This window comes from Tachysurus vachellii, chromosome 1 (genome assembly GCF_030014155.1).
Source record: "Tachysurus vachellii isolate PV-2020 chromosome 1, HZAU_Pvac_v1, whole genome shotgun sequence".
NCBI lineage: Eukaryota > Metazoa > Chordata > Actinopteri > Siluriformes > Bagridae > Tachysurus > Tachysurus vachellii.
In genome coordinates, this window is record NC_083460.1 from 24,056,777 (window position 1) to 24,071,222 (window position 14,446).

The window sequence follows — 14,446 nt, forward strand, 5'->3', positions numbered from 1 at the left end:
CCTTCAGCTTTATATCTCAGAAACGAGCCCTTTTCTCATGGCACATGTGGACATGATCAGTTATCACATTTTAAACAAACTATGTCAGATGAAAGAAATTATATGATGTCATTTTCTCCTTCCAGAAAGACTTGCTATATATATATTTATTTTTTTCTTATTTTTCCACCTTGAGCACCGGGTAGAAAGTTCACTAGGCTGAATTGGAGTTTGAACAATCTGTTGAATTAATACTGACTAATGTCACCAAAACAGATCCGTCTTATTTTGGATGTTTTTTTTGTCTTCTTGTGTGTCCCGTGTCTGTGTGGAGAGGCTTCTCCTCCTTCCCATCGCTCTCCCTCCTCCCTCCTTCTGTTCCGGAGCCGTAGCATCTCACACATTCGTGCCGCGACTCCATCCAGCAGCGCAGATTCCTTTCTTTGAAAATAAAGGCATTGAAGGATTTTTTGGGGGAAAAAAAGGAAAAAGAGAGACAAGGAACGCAACACGAGGCAAGCAATGCAATCTTTTGATCATGTCTCATTGCGCGTGAGAGCGAAACAGAATGAATTTGATCTGCCCCGGGGTCTTGGCGTACTTTTTCTACTTCGGATTGTACCAGGTGATGCTCCAGTGCATGATCGTGCCGGTTCACTCGCACCCGCAGCCGTGCCGCGTGCTCGCCCAGGTCGGTCACACTGTGCGCCTCGGCGTGCTCCTGCCTTCCCGCCGGCCCACGCGGGTGCGAGCCGCGCTGGACCGCGCGCTCAGTGCCATGGCCGAGAGCGGAAACCACATCCTGCCCTACAACCTGAGTCTGGACGTGGTAGCGCGCGAGCCGGCGGACGGTGACCCGGAGTCGCTCTTCCGGTGCTTGTGCCAGTCCATAGTGGTGCAGGGGGTCTCAGCGGTGCTCGCGTTTCCCCAAAGCCAAGACGAACTCGTGCAGGTGGAATTTATGTCGTCGTTTTTGGAAATCCCCTTCGTGAGCATAATTGAGCACGGAGAGCCGCTCAAAACCGAGGTAGTGTTTCATGCTTTTCTCAATATCCCTCATGCGTAATGAGAACCTGGGTATGTTTGGGAGACGCGCAGATACAAAAAACTGCGTAGTTAAAAACTGTTTAATAACGAACACACTGCTGAATTGCCTCTTACTGTGTATATTCGTGTCCTGAGAAACAAGTTTTTATTAAACTCTGTTCTTTTATTTTGCTGTATTTTGCGCGCCGCTTGCAGCCAACTGTTGCCTTGCGCGCGCGTTTCGACCCAAATATTGTACTTCCGTAAACAGGGCGGTCTGTATGTCACCTAATGAGATTACCCTGTACATGTCGGGTCAGCATTGTGCAGATATCGTTCAGCTGTTATGTCATTCGAAAACACATCCCACGTATGCATCAGCATCAGTTAGTGTACACGTGAATAATGTTGCGTTTTGATGCTTTAAGAAGTTCTGATGAGGGTCACTGAAAAACCTCCAGACATCAATCTACTGCTGTTTGTGTAGTTGCTTTGCATAGATTTGCAATGCCTTGTCCTTGACTTGTTCTCATTTGACCCTACTTTACTGACCTAGCAGACTAATATCATTTCTTCAAGAGTGAAGTCTTCCAGTTAATTGAAGTGTCCTGTATGTTTTGCACCTGTATTGGCTATATTGTGTACTGCAGGAACTGGCATGCCTCACCAGCACAAAACCACTTACATCACAAGGTACTTAAAGAAATTAAAAGGGGGAGAATCTCACGCTGTAAATCTTACAGCTAGGGAAAGGACCCACATTTGTTTGTTTAATATCCACTCATTAAAATCACTTTTCCATTGTTTCTTGATTCACTAACAAAAATAAACAAACAAACAAGAGACTACTTAATCAATGCATTGATTCATTTCTTTAATCCTTCTCAATAAAAGCACTTTGGAGTCAGCCTCAGTGTTGGATGATATTTCAGCAGCTTTGAACTATACTGCAGAATGAAAATGCAAAATCCCTTTAATTCAGAGCTTCTGAATGGGCTTTTCTCATGTCGTCACAGGAAGATCTGTGATCAAAATGAAGATGCCGTGTGAGAAAAGCCCCTGCTCGCTGCACAAGTGCCTGAAGATGCTGCCATTTGCTGATACCGCTCCATGAAGAGTGTGTTAATGCACCTCAGTATTCTATTGATCACTTACAGTCTATACATTAAATAAACAAGACTGTCACATGATGCTGATTTAGGTTTGAGATTGAGTTCCAGTTTAAAAATATTTTCATAGAATATGCCCTAACATGTCAAAGTTAAAACACCAAACCTTAACGTAAAGCCAAAATTTTGTTTTTCATAAGTCAGAATTTCTTAATTGCAATCACAGGGTCAAGTTCCATCATTCTTTAGTGTAAACATTAATTATTTTATATTATAGTCATGTTACTACTCTTAAAATAAAATAAATAGCTTAAAATAAATAGCTGCTGTGGGTTCTTATGATGGTCCATTTGATAATTAAGGGTTCCTAATGTCCAACAGTTGTACAGTGAGCCAGCAGTGACAGAGAAACTGTGTTGTAGAGATCTACACAGTATTTTTAAGGGTTCTCTCAAAGGGATACCTAGAGAACCCATGACCTTGGTGTGCAAAGGTTAAGGATACACTGTACCAAAACACTGAGAAATGCATCACGTACTGAGGCAACCTAAGCTTAAACCTGTCATGCACAATATGAAATATGTACAAATGTGTGTATTTTTATATCTTGTCATAATTGTACACAAGAGACACAAATAGAATTAAATTTCAAATAAGCCTAAAAACTTAAAAATCTTATGGGATTTGGGAAAACATTTTATAATATTTATTAATAAGATGAGAAATGCAGAAGAAGTTGAGTTTTCTAGTGATTTCTTACACCGATTTGAGTATGACGTTTCCTTCATTGTTTTTCTACACAGTAAAAAAGCAATGCAGATTCAGAAACATAAATTACACTCGTTGGTTCTGACACCGTACGTCCCGAAGCAGTGATCCAGAGTGTGTAGTTTTCTCTGACACAGCAGCATTAAGGTCAAACCATAAATCTCATTGGGATCGTAGTGGGAATGTGAATTCAATAGGGGCAAATGGGGCTATTTAACTTTCCTCTAGATGGTGCTGTTTTTTAAATGTGTTTATTTTTTTGCTTTTACAGTGCTTGCTCCTGATCAGTCCGAGTGCTTCAGCAGCTAGTTTTCAAAGCAAGCTTTGCATTGTGTGGGTTAGATTTGGTCAGCAGTTCAGACACAGGAATTCAGAAGGATATAGAATAGCATATTTGAGGACAAGGTTGTGCACAGCGTTATTTATTATGACATATTCAGTACATATAAAATGTAAATATATATATATATATATATATATATATATATATATATATATATATATATACGTATATATATATATATATATATATATATATATATATATATATATATATATAGTATATATATATATATATATATATATATATATACGTATATATATATATATATACGTATATATATATATATATATACTTACTAAATGAAAAAGAAAGGGGAAAAAGCTATGAAGGTACTCAAAAAAGAAAAAGACTTTTTTTATGTTGAAAGATGCTACTTGTAACCTTTTCTGAAGTGTATCTGGTTAAATCTGTAGCCCCTTAAAGTCCCGACTTTGTCTTTGTAGTTAAAAGGAAGGAATCTGAGCTCATACCTGCTGACATGTTCAAATCAAACAATTGTGATGAATGTGAAGAATGCATAGAGTGAGATTGAATTTTGTGTTTTCTATTTTATCAGAATTTTCTCAGGTGTTTTTCAATACCGATTTACACACTGCACATATGACTACATTTCTTGTCCCCAACAAACATTGCTGAAAAACAGGCTACCAATCGGAAAAGGTTTCATTCAATGTTGTGGGATTTTAATTTTCTAATTTTTACTTATACTTGTGGGAAGTGTGTAAGGTTAAATGTAAAGTCACAGCTTTTTTTTGTAGCTTGTACCTGCTGAACAGTTCGAATGAAAAAAGTGTGATGAATCCGAAGAATCCTTTACAATTCTGGAGATGTTTCTAAGTGTGTGATTGGATTTTGTGTCTTCTTTTTGTTTGAATCAGTTTTTTTTCATTACTGCTACATTTCCTGTCCCCAACAAACCAGATATCATTTAGAGTATGTAAAGATTATATTCTATCGAGTTAAACACTGCAGATCTGCAGTTCAAGGAGACTCCATGAGCAGAATTAAGAAACACTTCCCCAATCGATTTGTCATCTTTATTCATATTACAGTATAACAGGCTACCAATTGGAAGGTCAGTGAATATTTTTGGAATATATTTATGGTTCATGGAGGAATGCTGCGGGGGGAAAAAAAAATCAATGAATTTAATCAAAACTATGAAAGCCAATTATCTCTCAATACTGTCCGGTCTGTTCAGGACGGCACATTCTCAGGGTAATTTCTTTTCTGTGAATGTCAGTGCACATACTTTATCACTTTCTATAAGGTGGTATCAAGTTTTCATCTTGCTCCCCAAGCATGGAAACAGGTACTAATGTAACAGGGTTGTGCTGGATAGGTTCAGTGACCTAATTACAAATTATTCCTACATCTTGGATGAAATTGGTATTTTAGGTCAGTGGTGTGAATAACGATCACACACCGTAACATGGAATATAAGGAATTAGAGGTTAAACAAGTAGACATTTTTAATAGTCAACTAATAATACAAAAGCATAACTAACTAGACGATTAGTTGCCTTTTCCAACTGTTTTAACAACATCTCTATTTTTAGGCTGTTCAATTTGTACAGAAAAGAACATTTCAAGCTGCACCTCTATTAACAGCCACACACATGGCTACAAATTATATTTCCGGCTTCAGTGATTTTTTAGGTTGCCTTGTTAATGAACTTAGACACTGAAAAAAGTATTAGAATAGGACTTTGATATATATTTGAAATCTCAGTTGTTTTTACTGTGATGAGTACATTTTACTGTGATGAGTACATTTTGCTGTGATGAGTACATTTTACTGTGATGAGTACATTTTGCTGTGATGAGTACATTTTGCTGTGATGAGTACATTTTGCTGTGATGAGTACATTTTGCTGTGATGAGTACATTTTGCTGTGATGAGTACATTTTGCTGTGATGAGTACATTTTGCTGTGATGAGTACATTTACATTTTGCTTTTTTTGCATTTAAAGCTAGAATTTGAAAATTACTAGCTAGAGTATTGAGATTTTAGTATTGAGATTGATATTAGGGGTAAAGATGAAGCATCAAGAATTCTCAGGGAAAAGTGAGTGAGACTTTGCCTTCAGTGAGGTAAGAATTTACAAAAGAATATTTTGTTCTTCTCAAATAGCTAGTTTTCTACAGTAAACACTCAGAGCTTAGTAAACATCCACTGAGCTACCACTTCCTATAGATGCGGGCCTAGCTAGGTAGGCTATGCTATCTATGTTAGCTTTTTTTTTCAGCGAAACTTAATTTCTTGAATAAGTTCTCTATTTCAGTATAAAACATTAAACTTTAGACTTCATTACAGTTTGTATCTAAACCTTTCAACTTCATGGATGTGACGTTGACCAGATTATTGTGATTGGCTAAAAACACTTTTCCTGGGAATCTCAGAGGGTTCACTTAACTTTAGCTCAAAGCTAAAATGTTAAAAAATTTAATGTTTACATTTATTAAATACATCACAGAAAAAACAATGCATAATTTATATAATTGAATATACAAAATGAATATTCAAATTTGTTTGATAGCTTACAAGTTCCACAAAATTGTATATAACATATTTAATGTGATGATTAATAGAAAGCAAAATAATAATAATAACACATTTTTAAATGCTTCTGGATGAGCTGTTGGCTCAGAGGAAACAGTCGATGTTGAAAGAGAGAGCATGCAGTATGGGAAGAAAGCTTCTTATACTGTATTTTAATAATGGATGGAGGACACAATGTGTTTTTCCACTGTAACTGTAACCCTCAAGCTTCAGTAGCGTCTGAAAACCAGCCTGAATCAGACACTTTCAGACGGTATATGCCACTGATCTGACTTGACTATAGTATCAGCACATGCTGGTCACACCTGAGTTCACGATGCCACAGTGCAGTTTTATTTCAGTTATATTTATCTTTAAAGGACAACAACTAATAAATATGCAAAGATCTCCTTTGTGAGCGGGAGGAGAGGGAAAGTCTTGTGCATGCCTGTCCACAAAGAGGAAATTATTGAAAAAACACGTCCTGTGCTGACTATAGAATTAACTTCTTTTCAGACTATTAAAAGTATATTTAGCCTTCGATTTTTTTCCTTTACAATCCTGCATCTTTTTACCACAGCCGAACTCTTCAACATACTCAGAGCCGAAACCAATGGATTTATTAGTAGATAGGTTTTTGCCAACCCTAGCAGGCATACTTTGTTTTATTCAGCTTTATTTGTTAAAGACACTGTCATGACAGGCCAAGCTCAGATAACTCACACCAATGAACTCTCACCAATAACCTCGACACAGTGCTATCTAATCCTGGAAGTAATGCAATCATGCTAAACCTTACAGAAAGTGCCCATCTGGCTACATGGCAGCTGCTTACCAGCTAGGAGCCAGTAAGGGCCTGAGAAGCGAAGCCCTAATAAGTATAAAATTGAAGGAGACCTAGAAAAGGACATTGAAGAAACCAGTGGAAGATAAGTCGTAGTGGCACGCAGGTGTGGAAGAGCGATAGGAAGAATTGCCTTCTGGCCTGGAGGCTTCACAGAGAGATATCTCACTTTGACAGAAAGCTGATTGCACGAACATCCTGCTCTTGCTGAAGCTGTACTTGTGTATTTTGTGTACAGTCAGACAGCTGATTAAGGTTGATGTTTCTGTCCAGGTTGATTCCAGTGCCTTTCTTCTACGTGAGCACACATTTCTTAAATATCTCATCGAATAGAGATGAAAGACTCACCATAAAAAGCTATTCTCAGCCAGTAAATCGGATAGAACAAGATCCAAAACAATCACTCAAACACTTTCTGAACAAATAAGATTTAGTCTTGTGATAGATCATACTTTTTCTTTATTCTTCCTTTAGAGTTTTGTTCTGACACATTTTTTTACTTGGTATCGGAGCAATGATTAGCCATTAGCCCAATATACAGTGACATCAGCTAGCCATATTGATCTGACCTCTGCTTCACCACTCTCTGAAGGATGCCTCGTCCTGTTAGTTATGAATCCAAGTTTTAACTTTTTTCTCTTTACATGAAAGGTCTCAGATCAATACTCTCATTTGTTGTTTTATTGATCCCAGACATAGGAATTAATTAGCATAGCTTTCACATTCATTCCTCTTTAAAAGGATGGGCACTCTTTGGATGCCCACTTACAGATAATGAAAGCAATGAAAATGTAATGTTGCAATAAGTAAAAGGAAACATTACACATTTTTAAATAAACCTTATTTTATGTTCAACAAAAAAATGTGGAATCATTTAAAGAATTTCTGATAAAACTGAATTTGTGTTTATCTTACGTTCATCTGATAAAACCCGTGACAATGATGAGCATATGCAAGTCTGCAGCAACACAAAGCTTGTGTTGTGGGATATTGTAACTGCTGTGGGTTCTGTGGGTTTGCCAAAAGAGAACAGGAATAAGACATCATTTAAATGTTTACATTAATGAAATATGACTGATAGAAGAACTGATCTTGTAGAGTAAATAAAATGTTCAGTACTTAAAATATACATTACACTGGCAGAGAGATGCACAACACTATAAAGTACACAAAAGCAAATGTACCATCATATGAAAACACAGTGAACACAGGGAAAAACAAACATTAATGAAAAAAGCCCAACAAAATAATCCACAACACAAAACACAAACATAATGAAGACAAAGGCAAACAAATTCAACCACAATTCAAATTCAAAACAAAATAACTCCAATATACAACAAAATGATTGTGACACAAAACAAAGCACAAAAAAGATAACACAAAACTAAAAACTAAAATGCAAAACAAAATAGACACAAAACAAATAAACACACAAACCATAATAATAAATTCAAATAAGTATAAAAATAAACACAAAAAATTATAACGACAAAACAAAATGAAAGAGACAAAATTAAATATTAAACACAAAACAAAATTATAAACAAAAGACTACAAATGAGACCAACACAAAACAAACTGACCCAGTTCAAAGTATCTAACAAAATGACCATAACATAAAACATAATGACCACAACAAACTAGTTTTCAACCAATACAATGACAATGCCATGACATAAAATGTCTACATATTGTCACCATGCCCACATCACAATGCACATATCAACATGTCCAAATCACCATGCCCACATCACCATGCCCACATCACCATATCCACATCACTATGTCCATATCACCATGTCCACCTGTCACAAAGTCCACATCACCATGCCCATATCATCATGCCTGTACCATCATGTCCACATCACCATGCCCATATCATCATGTCTGTATCATCATGTCCACATCACCATGCCCATATCATCATGTCTGTATCATCATGTCCACATCACCATGCCCACATCACCATATCCACATCACTATGTCCACATCACTATGTCCACATCACCATGTCCACCTGTCACAAAGTCCACATCACCATGCCCATATCATCATGCCTGTATCATCATGTTCACATCACCATGTCCACCTGTCACGATGCCCAGTGTCTGTGCATTTCACATTTTGAATGTGTGGTTATTACATCTCACTGTAGTAGTAAAGAATTCAGCTGATGCCATCAGTAGGATGTAAAAGCCTGAAACAGAATGGTGAGTATTGGCATACTGCTTTAGAGCTAATTCAGTCTTCCCCTCTGTCTTCTGGCAGCCGACATCCTTGAATGGTTCTGGACAGGCTGTAACCGTGCCAGAGTTTGTCACAGTGCTGCCATGCAACCTCTGGGATTAGCTGGCTTGAAGTGATGTTGCACTTGTCTTGTTCAGGTCATGATCACCATTTTCACAATGCCAGCTTTTCCACTCCCCACTTACAAAAGACCTCAGAGTGACATGGGTAGTCTGGACTTCCCGGGATGTTGGCAGAGGGCAAGCACATCTGCACCTTCTCTTCTTTAGTGAGTCAGTACTTTAGGAGAAGCTTAGTTTTTTCTTTAGTCCTCACTTATTGTCACCGTTTCACACTGAGAGGATTTTTTGTACTCATTGCATTCACTATCTAAAGGGTGGAGCAGTGTGTGAATGTGTGTCCATTTGACTGCCTTAAATCTACCTTTCTGCTAATAGACAGCACTAAAAAACCAATAGAGTGAGTGTGTGTGTGTTTGAGAGAGAGAGAGAGAGAGAAAGAGAGAGGGATAAAGAAGAGGCTATAGATGTCTGTACATCATTTTGTATTTAATACACACACATAAACAAACACAAAGAGATGCACAGAAACACACATACAGAAAGACACATATGCACAGATGCAGACACGAACACAAAGACACACACTCAGGAGACCAATTATTTGGCAGACGGACACAAAGCGCATTTGCATAATAGAGGATGACTGATAAGAAACAAGAACGATTTGGAAGGCAAACAGGACGCAGAATCATCTTATAACCGAATAAATCTGTTCTCATTTTTCTCTGCCATGGCCAATCTTTTAAAGCTTCCTCCATTTTAGATTCTTTCTTTCTTTCTTTCTTTCTTTCTTTCTTTCTTTCTTTCTTTCTAAAACTAAACAAAAGGAACCACAACACAAAGCAAAATGAACCACAGAATAAAAATAAGCCCAACAAGAAATAAAATAAAACAAATATACAATGGTGTGAAAAAGTGTTGATAAATTTTTTTAATTTTTTTGCACGTTTGTCACACTTTTATGTTTCAGATCGTCAAACAAATTTAAATATTAGTCAAAGATAACACAAGTAAACACAACATGCAGTTTTTAAATGAAGGTTTTTATTATTAAGGCAAAACAAAAACTAAACCCACATGGCCCTGTGTGAAAAAGTGTTTGCCCCCCCTTAATACATAACTGTGGTTTATCACACCTGCGTTTAATTTCTTTAGACACACCCAGGCCTGATTACTGCCACACCAGGTAGCAATCAAAAAATCACTTAAATAAGACCTGACTGATGGCGTGAAGTAGAGATCTATCAGTCTGGAAAAGGTTAGAAAGTCATTTCTAATGCTTTGGGACTCCACCGAACAACAGTGAGAGCCATTATCCACAAATGGCCAAAACATGGAACAGTGGTGAACCTTCCCAGGAGTGTCCAGCTGACCAAAATTACCCCGAGAGCGCAGCAACGTCTCATCCAAGATGTCACAAAAGACCCCACAAATACATCCAAAGGTCTCACTTGCCTCAGTTAAGGTCAGTGTTCATGACTGCACTATAAGAAAGAAACTGGGCAAAAATGGCCAAGACAAAAAACGCTGCTGAACAAAAAGAACATAAAGGCTCTTGTCAGATTTGCCAGAAAACATCTTGATGATCCCCAAGACTTTTGGGAAAATACAATCTAAAATAAAATCTGAACTTTCCCATTACATCTGGAGTAAAAGTAACACAGCATTTCAGAAAAAGAACATCATGCACTATATGACCACAAAATATGGTGGTGGTAGTGTGATGGTCTGGGGCTGTTTTGCTGCTTTAGGACCTGGAAGACTTGCTGTGATAAATGGGACCATGAATATTGCTGTCTACCAAAAAATCCTGAAGGACGACGTGCGGCCATCTGTTTGTGACTTCAAGCTGAAGCGAACTTGGGTTCTGCAGCAGGACAAAGATCCAAAACACACCAGCAAGTCCACCTCTGAATGGCTGAAAAACAAAATGAAGACTTTAGAGTGGTCTAGTCAAAGTCCTGACCTGAATCCTATTGAGATGTTGTGGCATGTTCATGCGGTTCATACTCGAAAACCCTCCAATGTGGCTGAATTACAACAATTCTGCAAAGATGAGTAGACCAAAATTCCTCTACAGCGCTGTAACAGACTCATCGCAAGTTATCTCAAAAGCTTGTTGCAGTTCTTGCCGATAAGGCGGCCCAACCAGTTATTAGGTTTAAGGGGCAAACACTTTTTCACACAGGGCCATGTAGGTTTGGATTTTGTTTTCCTTTAATAATGAAAACCTTTATTTTAAAAACTGCATGTTGTGTTTACTTGTGTTATCTTTCACTAATATAAATAAATAAATAATATAATATATTTAAATATTTGGGGGGCACGGTGTCTTAGTGGTTAGCGCGTTTGCCTCACACCTCCAGGGTTGGGGGTTCGATTCCCGCCTCCGCCTTGTGTGTGGAGTTTGCATGTTCTCCCCGTGCCTCTGGGGTTTCCTCCGGGTACTCCGGTTTCCTCCCCCGGTCCAAAGACATGCATGGTAGGTTGATTGGCATCTCTGGAAAATTGTCCGTAGTGTGTGATTGCGTGAGTGAATGAGAGTGTGTGTGTGCCCTGTGATGGGTTGGCACTCCGTCCAGGGTGTATCCTGCCTTGATGCCCGATGACGCCTGAGATAGGCACAGGCTCCCCGTGACCCGAGGTAGTTCGGATAAGCGGTAGAAGATGAATGAATGATGAATGTAAATATTTTTTACCATATTTTAAAATAATAATAATGAAATAAAAATATATATTTTTTACAATAAAAAAAAACAAAGCAAAGTGACTGTGACAAACCACAACAAAAAACCAAATGATCAACAAAATACAAAATTCCCCAACACAAAAAAAAACAGTGAATAACAACAGAATACAAACTTACCTCAAAACTAACAAAACAAAACTAACAAAACTAAAATACAAAATGAACCTTATCACAAAACCAAATGAACAAAGACAGGAAATTGATTTAACCACAACACAAAACTGGGCACACAATCGTCTTATAACCAAATAAATCTGTCTCAGTATTATTTATTTCTTTTTTCTGATCCACCATGGTCAATCTTTTAAAAGCTTCTTCCCTTAACTATACATTTTTTATTCTTTTTTCTTTCTTTGAACTTGATGTACAATCTGTCTTGATTTCATCTTGCTGAGATGCCAGATTATTCCTTGCTTTTGTTTGCCCAGTGTTTACGATGTAGAGCCAAACTCACGCTCGAGCCCAAAATCGAACCTGACAGTTATGAATCTTGGCAGCTTTCACGACTGATTATGTTTCTGCTTTGCCACTGCACTAGCTACTGTTTCTTGTCGTTCGTCTGTTTGAAGTGAGCTTTGATTAAGACAAACACCGGATCAGATATTGACCTGAGCTGCTTCTTCATTCACTCAGAGCTGGTGTCACTTGTTAAAAGGGCACTGTCTGTTGTGACTGATTCTCTCTTTTGTGCAATCAAATGTGCCGAGCTGGGGCTGATTCCTGCATTCAATCAAACCGGGAGTCACTACAGTGTCATGCCGAGCTCAGCGGGCTTCTATCGTTTCATTTCATAAGCAGGGGACAAAAAAAAAATTCAAAAACTGAATAAATACAATGGACATTTTCTCAAAGCTAACAATAATGTTATTAACGTTAACATTATATGAAGATTAATACAATACAAAATGTTCAATATTAATATCAGTCTTATATTTAAATGTGTTTGTATTTATCATCAATGAACAAGTCTGAGGTGACTGTGGTGAGGAAAAACTCCATTAGATGGAAGAGGAAGAAACCTTGAGAGGAACCAGACTCAAAAGAGAAACCATCCTCATTTACAGTAGGTGACACTGGAGGGTGTGATTATAAAGTGTTATAAACACCGGAGAGTTTTATTATGAATAATGTCCTTTCTATATTTATATACAGTCTGAAAATTGTGTATTGATTAGGAGGTTTTGTTCTCAAAGACCACATGGAGTTGGTATCTTCTCAATATCAGGTTAACACTCTCATCTACAGAGAACTCCGTTTCCCAGAACGCACCATGGTCTACAAACATGGCCGGCCCATACCACACTTCCCAAACTGTCCCAAATGACATACTATACACTATTCCAGGGGTCGGCAACCTTAAACACTCAAAGAGCCATTTGGACCCGTTTCCCACAGAAAAAAACACAGGGAGCCACAAAACCCATTTGACATCTAAAATGATAATAAAACGGCATATACCGTTTTTTACCTTTATGGAAAGTATAGAAAAAACTGTAGTGTGTTGCATTTATGAAATCGAGTAAACGAAATCTTATTTCTGCAGGCAAACAAAAATATTTTGAACAGTTTGAACTAACCTTAACAAAAAAGATGCTGGATTGAAGGTTACTTTCAAATAAAATGTTCAATGTCTAATTGAGTCCTCTTCGTATTCATGACATCAAAATTTTAACTTGCCGGCTGCAGCAAACCAAAAAAGCGTCTGCTTCTGTGTGTCGGATTTCGCAAGTCGGCAGTATTGACGCATATTTTGAGCGACAAACAAATTAAACACGGTTTACAAGAGCATCATAATCTTAGAATTTAGAATTACATTTTTTTAAAAACTAACTTTCTAAAATAAAAGAAATTTAAATTAAATATTTATTTTCCAAATCTACAGGGAGCCGCAGCAGAGGGATGAAAGAGCCACTTGCGGCTCCGGAGCCACAGGTTGCCGACCCCTGCACTATTCAGTTGCACCATGTACTCTAGCATTCAGTGTATGGATTTTAAAAGGGTCGAATCATCTCAAATGTATACTAAACTAAAGGTTTTTTACTACCTCGTAGTATAAGCTGAGAGACGAAGTAATGTGATTCTGCTACAGTAGCATTGGATTTTTAAAATGCTTTAAAAAAAATCCCTCATTTAGAGCTCATTTAAAAGACGTTCGTAAGACGTCTTGTCCACAAGGGCGTCGTCAGCCATCTTGGAAGTTTTCTCTCATGCAGCATCAGCGTCTGGTAGCCAAGCCACTCTTCTACTACATAAGTAAATGTGGAAGTGTCGAGTGCATAAAGTGTCCAACATTCCACACGTCCCGTTTTTTCTGTTCAGTAAGTGCAGCATTCACGTTCTTGAAGTGCACTTCTTCTTGTTCAGTGCGAACACACTAATCACACTATTTGTGCTACAAAATTATGTAGAATAGTGTAGAAGTATGCAATTTGTGACGCATCTTCTCTCAGGTTCACAGTCGCCAGACATCTTATCATGTACACCTGTCCCAATCACACCAGTCACCATAAATAGGACACTCAGTCACTCAGCCTGTGTGAAACACGGCAAATGATCAACAAGCCTTTTGGGTGGTGTTTATCTGCTCTTTGCTTTCTGGATCTTTAGTCATAATGAGCCTTTTTTGCACATCTGACCTTTACTTGACCTTGTGTGTTTTTTCAGATAAAGATTTTGCTTTATAATTAGAATTGATTGTGTTTGTCAGGATAAACTCTCTCTGCATTTGCACCCATTTCTTCATTTTCCAACACCACAGGTCTGGTAAACCTAG

At 37.8% G+C, this 14,446-nt stretch overlaps 1 protein-coding gene across 1 annotated transcript in view; it reads left to right on the forward strand.

Moving 5' to 3' along the window:
• The first annotated feature begins 318 nt into the window (after positions 1-318).
• Positions 319-14,446, forward strand: part of grin3bb (glutamate receptor, ionotropic, N-methyl-D-aspartate 3Bb) — a 58,597-nt gene continuing 44,469 nt past the window's right edge. Inside the window, exon 1 of the mRNA XM_060878735.1 lies at positions 319-1,006. Within this exon, the coding sequence (XP_060734718.1) occupies positions 548-1,006 (459 nt within the window). The 5' untranslated portion in view covers positions 319-547. The remainder of the gene's footprint in view (positions 1,007-14,446) is intronic.